The 9,768-nt window shown below is 38.9% G+C and overlaps 1 protein-coding gene across 2 annotated transcripts in view; it reads left to right on the top strand.

The window, feature by feature from the left end:
* The window catches only part of SNRPA1 (small nuclear ribonucleoprotein polypeptide A'), an 11,406-nt gene extending 5,158 nt beyond the window's left edge, over positions 1–6,248 (top strand). For both annotated transcript variants that reach the window (XM_012642714.1, XM_012642715.1), the window contains exons 4-9: positions 650–696; positions 974–1,076; positions 1,691–1,770; positions 2,177–2,252; positions 2,913–3,006; positions 5,985–6,248. In XM_012642714.1, coding sequence (XP_012498168.1) covers positions 650–696; positions 974–1,076; positions 1,691–1,770; positions 2,177–2,252; positions 2,913–3,006; positions 5,985–6,043 — 459 coding nt within the window. In that variant the 3' untranslated portion in view covers positions 6,044–6,248. The remainder of the gene's footprint in view (positions 1–649; positions 697–973; positions 1,077–1,690; positions 1,771–2,176; positions 2,253–2,912; positions 3,007–5,984) is intronic.
* The last annotated feature ends 3,520 nt before the right edge of the window (positions 6,249–9,768 follow it).

Below are 9,768 nucleotides of genomic sequence, written 5' to 3'. Positions count from 1 at the left end.
TAAGATTCTTAGGGAGTATCTTGTCATTTGGTTTGGTTGTAGCTATTGACCATACGTTTTGGTTTTTGCTATTCTGCTACACTGTATTTTATGCAATAATTTGGGAAGATTGAAAAACTACCCTGCCTTCTTTTCATGATTTGGTCTTTTTTAAACCATACTACTCCTTATCCTTGAAAATTATTTAAGGAGGTTTGTGGGAGGCCTAGATAAAGGTCCCTTCCCTGATATTTGTCACTCCTGACAAATGCTAGTAGGAAAATCCACCTTACACTAAGATTCTGGCTTCAGGTTCCCTGTGTGAATAGTTGCTTGAGAGTTGGATCAACTTTGGCATTGTTCTCTTTTCCAAATCATTGCTCAGTGGTCATTTTGAGATTGCTGTAGGAAATCACTTTTTTTTGGTCTCTTCTGCTATTGAAACAGAATCTGTTAATGCCAAGATTTTAAGTTTAAGAAGCTCAAACGTATTTACCAGTTTATTCAGTAGAAATCATTTAAGCATTTGTGATATGCTGGTATTGGGCTTGGTGCTGGAGTGTTGAAAAAACAAAGGCAGTATGGATACTTGCTCCAAAGGCATGCTCCATTTCAAAAATCTCAAAATAACGTGGTGTTAGCATTTTTACCTGTGACTATTACTTTACAGGGTGATCTGGACCCTTTGGCGTCTCTCAAATCACTGACTTATCTAAGGTATGGAAATTATTTATTGTGGTGATAAAGCTAAGAAAGTCCTTTAAAATAACACCTTTAGCAGCCCTGACCTTAATGCAATCAGTTAGTTAAAAAAGTATCTTTTAAAAACAAATATTGTAGATGTTTCCTTAATGTCACTTAAATTGTCATGAGGTTGAAATGTGAAGAATAGTGAACTTTCCCTTGATTTATAGATTGATTAAACTATTCAAATGGACCTCTTGAATGCTGTGCCATGAACAAGGCTGGCATTGTGTTGTTCCTTTTCTTGTAGTATTCTAAGAAATCCTGTAACAAATAAGAAGCATTACAGACTATATGTGATTTATAAAGTTCCACAAGTCAGAGTACTGGATTTCCAGAAAGTGAAACTAAAAGTAAGTATTCTGTTGCATGTAAGTCATTATAAAGTTGTGTGTTTTTCTTTATAGTTTTGTTATTTATTTTTAAAATTGCCTGTTTCAGTAAATCTTACCTTTGTAATAGAAATATTGGGGAGGGAATGTTGAGTTGGATTTTTTTCTCATAGCAGGGTTTATGGTATGACTTTGAGCTAAAGCTTTTTTATATAGTATTGGCCATTCCAAAGTTTACAAGGTGTCAAAGCCACAGTGAACACTATTAACAGTGGATTGTCTGGTTAGATACATTGCCAAGGAGAAGCTTGGTATAATCCATATTTGAGCAACTCTGATTGTTAGAATGGTTTTTCCTTTTATCGAGAGTCCAGTTTTTATTTGTTTATTTAAATACGTTTTTACCTTCTTAGTTCCCTGGGATCCCCTCCTTTAGTAGGAGAGGGAACTTTCTTTAGGGAGCTTCACCAGAGAAGGCAAGACCGCTGTGTCTTCTTTTATTTTGCAATCGGCTTTTTGATATTTTTACCAGCCCAGAGTATTCTAGGAGCGCTCTCTTCCATGTTTCTGAGGAATGCATCTCAATGCACGTGGTATTCCTATTTCCATTAACTCTGTGTGTGGTGTCGCTGTAGGAGCGTCAGGAAGCAGAGAAAATGTTCAAGGGCAAACGGGGTGCACAGCTTGCAAAGGATATTGCCAGGAGAAGCAAAACGTAAGATACGGATATCCAACTTAACTCCACTTCACCTTCAGAAACACTGTCTGTCTGGCAGTTTGCCTCCTACAAAATTACCCAAAAACTGTGACTAATAAGATATTTAATTCGAATGCTGGTAGTCCATGACTGTCAGTGGTCCAAACATCAGAAGAAATTTCTACCAGGGTAGCAGAGCCAACTATTTTAGCATTCAGTCTTAATGTGATGTTGTATACGTCCTGTTTTCTCTGTAGGAAGATGAACTGGGTGGTGTTTCTGAAGGAGAGAGTTCTTGTATCAGTTTGTTAACAAAGATAAGATACTACACTGGTTGAATTACTTTCAAAAGCTTTTGAAAGTAAAAGAGAAGCAATTTCTATTGATCTGGGGTTAACAGTTGTGTTCTTCCTCCCCTCCCAAGTTTTAATCCAGGTGCTGGTTTGCCAACTGATAAAAAGAAAGGTGGGCCATCTCCAGGGGATGTAGAAGCAATCAAGGTAATAATGTGTTGGGATACTTGGACTGGAGAGAGCTGAGATGGGTTTAGGATACGTGTAATAAACAAGTTCTGAACATTGCAGATTCCATTTTCCCACAGTTGTTAGAATACAACCGTATTTCTCTTTTGAGGAAAAACTGGCTTAAAATTATTTGACCAGATTTTGACGTGAATGAATTACATGAGCCAATTCAAGTAGAGGCCGCTCGCTCTCTCTCATTTTCCCAGGATTCATTTATTACTTTGAACAGTTAGTTACCTTGGTATGCTGTGTCAGTGTTTGCCTTAATTTTTACTTTCAAAGATTTGCTGTCTCACAAATCCTGTTAGGTGATCAGTGGGAAATCTTAATTTTATAATAGTGCTTCCTAAATTATCCAGTAACATAATTCAAATAGGTACTTCACTTAGCTAAAATTTTAGGACATGTGGAATGATAATTTGCTCTCTTTTGGAAGAGGGCCTGCATCTCCGCACCAGTTTTGAAAATTTATGATTTGGTTTCTAGGTTCATTTCAAGTGTACCAATGAAATTCTTCCCCCAACACAAAACTATTTACTGTTCCAACTTGAAAAGTTGCTGTGAATTTCTGGAGGTGTTTTCTGGGTGATTGATACTAGTTGAAATTAATTGTCTCTGTTGTCCTCTGTCCTCCAGAATGCCATAGCAAACGCATCAACTCTGGCTGAAGTGGAGAGGCTGAAGGGGTTGCTGCAGTCTGGTCAGATCCCTGGCAGAGAACGCAGATCAGGTCAGGTTCTGTCTTTGTACATTCAAATTAATGTTACATTCAAAGTGTAACTCTCAGTTTAGATGCTATAATCTAAGAATGCCAGAATAGTTCCTCCTTACGTCAAATCTAATATACACGAAATCCTTTTTAATGCTCTTTGAAGATAAAGTATTTGATGAAGACAGTTAAGTCATAGGACTGTGGGGGGGGTTCATGTAAAAGTTGAAGCAAGCATTTCAAAGCCATGGAGTAAACGGAACACTAGAGGTGACCACGTGGACTATGACGCGTGTGTGTGTGCGCGCGGTAGCTTAGTAGTTAGGAGCATGGACTCTAGAGCCAGGCAGCACAAGGCTCAAATCTTAGCTTCACTAGCTCTGTCCTTTCGCAAGTTTCTCCAAGTCTATTTCCTCATCTTTAAATCTGAGATAATGACAGTACCAACCTCAGAAGGTTGTTGAGATAACTAAGAGACTGTGCTTAGCACAAGGTTTGACATTAGCTAGTTTTTGATAAGTGGTAACTATTGTGATATTCAAGTGCAACACGTCGGGCAATGGGCATATAAAATAAAAAATACTCAAATACATACTATAAGTTTTGATATGAATATAACTGGGGGCTTCTACCTAGACCGGTCAGTAGCTCAGGGAGAGTTTCACATTCTTATGTGTGAGCTGGGAACTAAAAAATGAGTAAGACATTTTTTAAGACCAGTGACTTTTGCCAGTGTGGTCCATGGGCCTCTGGGGGTCTTCAAGGTCAAAACAGTTTCTGTAGTTCCAGCAAGGTGTTACTTTGCTTTTTTCATTGTATTAACATTTGCACTGATGGGGCAAGAGAAATGGTGGGTAGAACTGCTGGTGCCTCATGGCAGTGGCCAAAATGATAGTAATTATTATATTCCCTGCTATGCACTCCTGGTAAAATATATACCATTTTCACTTAAGAGTGTCCTAAATGAAGCAATGAAAGTTATTTTATTAAATATCACCCTTTTCTGGGTGACAGAATGGGACATGTGCATATCTACCTACCTGAGTTGGATGGTTACCTCCATGCACTGGTGCAGTTGTTTTCAGTTGAGAGGCAGCTGTCTTCTGAACATGAATGAAGTGAGCCTGTCACTTCAAAGAAAACAACAGACAGTATTGATTGCCGATGATAAAATTCAATATTTCAAGCAAAAATTAAAATTTGGAAAACTTGAATCTGTCACTGTAACCTTGACAGCTTCCCAGTATTTAAAGACTTTTCTGGGGAAATCAGTGGTAATATTAATGGATGTGAACTAACGGATGTGACTTTTTTGATATTATATAATGAAATAGCTCAGCAATTTGTAAGATCTGCAAAACTCAGTAAGCCACTGTTTTCCAAATGATGTTACAAAATCATGCATGGGTAAAGGATCCACTCAAAGTACAAAATAGACCAATGAATTTTCAAGTAAGAGTGTATGAAAAGTTCATTGATAAGGTTTCAGACTTCACAATGCAAACTAACCCTTAAGAAACTACCACTTGTCAAGTTTTCACATAGAATCTAAACAATATTCACACTTATCTTCAAAGGCAATTAAAATATTGCTCCCTTTTCTAATTATATGTCTGTGTGGCCAGATTTTCTTCATACCCTCCATTCAAAATAATGTATTGCAGCAAATGGAATGCTGAAGCCAATACAAGAATCCAACTGACTGCTGTTCAGTCAAACATTACAGAGATATGCAAAGATATAAACGTTAACATGTAATGGATTTATTGTTTTAGTGAATTATTGTTTTTAAAAATCCTCAGTTTTAACTTCTAACATAGTATCAATAAATGCAATCTACGTAAACGAAAGCTCTTTGGGTCCTAACACTAAAAAGTATGGAAACTGCTGAACTAGACAAGGACAGAGAGGCATCCTAGGCAAAAGGAACTGCACAGGCCAAAAACCTGCAGTATACCAGGCCCACTTGAACTGAAAGCAGGCCAGTGTGAGTGAAGCTCAAGGCATGGAGGGCGGGAGGGAATGTGGCCAGATGAGATGACAGGGAATAAGCCCATGTAGGGTGCTGTGGACCGTGTGATGGATTAGGTCATTAGTCTTGAGAACATTAGAAAATCTCTTGAAGGCTTTCAAAGGCTCAGTGCAAACAGAAGTTGCGTAGAGGGCAATATCAAAACTGCTTATTGTGACTACAGTGTGATTGAATTACTGAATTGATTTGCTTCCCACAGAATGTTTTATTTAGGCCTTCCCTTGGGACTTGAAATGTAATCTGAAAGCACATTGGGGAGAGAAAGATAGGATATTGTCCTTGGTGCCCCATTTGCTAGGTCTCAACAGGCCCAGGCTTCCAATTTGCACTTCCTAATGGCGTTCTTTGATAGTTTTGTATTTTGAAATCTGATGTTTGATCTAACTATAGAAACAATAGATTCAAACAGTAGTAATTTTCCCAGTTAACAGGGTTACAACTTTTTTTTTCAGAATACATTGACCAAAACGTGGTTTTTTTTCCAGAATACATTGCCACAAATTATTGAACAAATGTAACATTCTTTTGATGGTTGTTGCCAAATTTCCCTAATTTAGAGACAAAAATGTTACTGCCTGATCTCAGTATCTGGCATGTAGTACCCAAAATACCCAGATGCTTTTTAAGTATTTCCAGTTTCTTTGCCCATGGTAGTGGCAAGAGCTATATATGAGTATAACCTTCTCACCATCACAAAACATGAACTGTTTTCAACTACAATGGGAACCAGTGGTTTTGACTTTCATAAAACACCTTTATGACCCTTTTCCTTAGAAATTGCCCATCCCTTCCAATCCCTGCCCAAGGACAGACTGTCCCTGAACTGTACGCTCCTCGAGGGGCTGCTTTTGGTCTTTTGTACCTAGCCCAGTGCCTGGCACACAGGAGCCGCAGAATGGGCACTCACATACTAAGCAAACAGAGTCTCTAAAATTGAAATGACTTCTGGTTTTGTGGTTTTCTTTAGGGCCCACTGATGATGGTGAAGAAGAGATGGAAGAAGACACAGTGACAAATGGGTCCTGAGCAGTGTGGCAGATATATAATGGGCCCTTTTGGGACACGTTTTTTGAACATCGGATAATAACCTTGTTTGTGTCAGCAAAGTGAAATCTGTCAGCATTGTTGAAATGCTTAAAACTGCTGCTGATAATTTTGTAATATAAATTTTGAAATTAAGTGTCAGTTTTCTATAAATAGTATAAATAAAGGCCACTCACTGTGCTGCCAAGTTGTGTGTCATCGAGGTGTTTTGCAGTGAGATCTAAAGACATAATTTAAGATGGAAATGTTGGGGGGTGGCATTTCTAGATAGGCTTTCCTGCCCTCTGAAATGTTTACATTTTCAAATTCTTCCTAAAAGACAACCAGGTTTTAGGACTTTCATGAATCTTTTGACTTTTTTCATTAACTTTGCCTACAAACATCGTACAAATTTATGAACTGTTGATTTGAAAAATTATAGAGGGGAAGTGTGGCTTATGCTTGTCAGGTGCTGAAATGTGAGCAGAGGAGCAGCATTTTGCAACATTTAGAACATGGTAGGGGAGTCGTGGCTTCCCTGGTAGGTGGGCTAGGCACACCTTGCTCAGCTCCTAGATGCTTACTGCGTTCTTTATCTGCCGGCCTTCACTAGGCAGCAGGTCCCCTCAACTGTCACTTCATTTCCATCACTTAATTAATGATTTCTTAACCGTGACTGGAAATGAGACTTAATAGGAAGGATTTTTAAAATACTAATGCCTTTGGCTCCCCACTAGGTATTCTAGTTTCTTTGGGTGTTTTTCCTGGGTGATTCCTGTGTGAAACACTCTTCTAAATAGTCCCCTGAACAGTTCTGGTGATTGCTGATGAAAAATACCTAAGACAGGAAGAAACTGTGCCTTCAGGGGCTGACGGTCTGGCTAGGAAGACAACCACAAGAAACAGTGCTGCTAAGCCTCAGTGCAGTAGCAACTGAAATATAAGAATGGGGTGGAGCATTCCGGAATACTTTGGGAAAGAGGTGGCACCTGGGCTTCAGGAGAACCTGGCCTTTAGATTTCATCAATGTGACCCTAAGACAGTGCTTTTCCAACTCCCAACTCCTTGAGCAGTTCCTCTAGAAACTATTTATTGATGGCCCAAACCAGATTGCATTGCTCTGTTCTCAAGTTTTATCCTTGCCTTGGTAAGTTTGGAGATCAACATTTTTTACAAATTTCTGAGGCATGTAGGCACCCAGGACATAAACCATATATACAGTAGATAGATTTATAAACCCAAAGTCTGCTGTTAATTTATTTTGAGGGGATGGTAACTTAATGTCTACAATTCATGCTCTCCTCTACCCCTCACCAAGAAGCCCGTTGGGATTAGGACAGAAGAAGGACTTGTGTGGGGCTCTTTAAGTTACGCTTTTTCCAGGGTTGGATCAGAGTCTAGCTCCTGCAACATCTTTGGCATGGGCCAGGCCAGTGAGGGTGACTTTTCTACTCCCACATAGCTCTTCTGTTAATGCGGGATTACCTGTTGCTTCTGCTTCTGATAGGACAACTGCAACGATTCCATTTTTCTTTTCCACAGTTAAGATCCAGGGAGGCTCCCTGTTCCCGTCATATATGAGCCACCTTACTGGGCGGGACTCTAGCTGGTCAACAGCCTCAGTGATGACAAGTTGGTTGCAGTTAAGTGTCAATGTCCTAAGGTAGCTTTTCTCTGATCATATTCCTTACCTCTAAGGAGTAGCTTACTTTGGGTCTCTGGCCCTGACTACACTGTAGCACTTAGCACTGATATGAGACTTCCATGCCATTCCCTTAATTGATCTGGACTGAGTAGGATTACTTTGACACCAAAAAGTTAAATATTTGAGGCCTAGTAATAAAAAGTAAAAGGGTGCCTTGTTATATATGCCATTGTCCCAAGTGAGGACTTTGCAAAACTGACCAGAAGAAAGTGAGGGCTCCTGTGCTCAGAGCTCAATGTCCATCTGTATGTTTCAGGACCAGAAAAATTGGTTTTGGCCCAACTCAAATTCTCCCAGAAGCACAATATTTTCAGTGTGCAATTTTGCAGAGCTTGCGGTTTGTTCAGGATATCTTCTATCATGCTAACAGCAGAAGCTTTTGTACCAGTTGACATGGTCATGCAACACCCAAAAGAACATGGTTTCTGTGGAACTGCATTAAGATGATTTGAATATTACTAGTTTTGTAGTGTTTGTATATAATCAGTAAATGCCCTGGTTTTGAGATTCTAAGAACTGTGAATTTAGGAAATACATGTTTAGTTTTATATATGTGCATAATTAACATAATTTAAAGGTTACATTGGGAATCTATAAGAATGTTTGTTGTTGAAAGGGGTGGTTCCTTGTATTCATGTTTGAAAAACACTGTTGTTTGATTGCCATCTCTGTGATTGCCTTTAGCTACCAACATGCTTAATCCCACCTTATTGCATATACTTTTATCGGTTAACTATTGCCACAATAGTGCAATAACAAACCACCCCAAAACTCAGGGGTTTTCATCAAGGCTATTCTCATATCAGGCTCTGCTTATCAGTGCAGGTCTATGGATTAACTAGAGTGGCTTCGCTTTACATGCCTCCTAGGACAAGCTGGCTAACCTGGCAAAGGCACAAGAAGTAAACACTAGAGGCTTCCTAAGGCCTACACTCAAAAGCGACACACTGTTATTTCTGCCCACTTGCCATTAACCAAGGCAAGCCACCTGGCCAAGTACAAAGTCAAAGGATGGGAAAATACACTCCTCCCACCTTCAGGCCATAGCAAGGATATGGCTGCAAGAAGGAAGGATGAATTACGGCCAGTCATTTCATCAACCATGGTCAGTGACAGGTGGCAGTTCTGGTTACTGTCCACCTTTGTCCTGTTTTTGTAATTACACTGAGTAACGTATTTGCTAAAATAATTTATGGTTCTAGACAAGATAGGTGAGGTGATATACCTGATTAAAGGGACAAAGGTATCCCTGGCTAGGAAGAATTAGTAACTCCTATCAATGGGACTATAAGAACAATGTGCTAGGAGCTGAAATGAAAGCCTGTCATCCATACACTCAAATAATTTAAAATCTATTTGATTTTAGTTCAATATATTATTCATTATACGGTATATATATATGTATACACTATAGTTCACAATAGCTTATAAAGATACTTTGTATATGTTTAAAATGCATGTTCATGAGTTGGTACCGGTTTCCATTTTATATTGCAAAGTTCTGAGTGAAAAGAATTGTTTGCTTTTTTTTATGATAGAAATTGTTACAATTTATTCCATCTTCATGATTACAGACATTACAGGGCAGGGAGGATAAACAAGGCAAATAAAGCAAATTTTTCTGCCCATTTAACCGCATGCAGCATTTTGGCATTTTTATGATGTACAGTTTGACTTAATTCTTTGACATGGGTTGAAAGCTGGCAACAGCAAATCTTTGCAATTTAGGGTCTTCCTTCATAGCTATTCTATCTTAATTCCCAAGCTACAATGTGAGCTCTTAAATGGTGTTCACTGCAACATTCTTGAAGTTTTCATGTCTTAATCTGACACCTCTTGTTAAAACAGTGAACTGTCTGTTAAAAGCTGTCTTCTTAACTAACCCAGGCCACCAGTCCTAACTGTTAAGTTACAATAAAACTGCGCCGAAGCATTGGTTGAAACTGTTTTGCTATGAGCTTCTTGAGGGAAAAAAGAGGCCCAAACCAATTGCTTCTTTGAACAATGACCCCAGTATGGTGTA

Source organism: Propithecus coquereli, unplaced genomic scaffold (assembly GCF_000956105.1).
Source record: "Propithecus coquereli isolate 6110/MARCELLA unplaced genomic scaffold, Pcoq_1.0 Scaffold184, whole genome shotgun sequence".
In the NCBI taxonomy this organism is placed as follows: Eukaryota; Metazoa; Chordata; class Mammalia; order Primates; family Indriidae; genus Propithecus; species Propithecus coquereli.
This window is presented reverse-complemented; position numbering and strand designations above follow the sequence as displayed.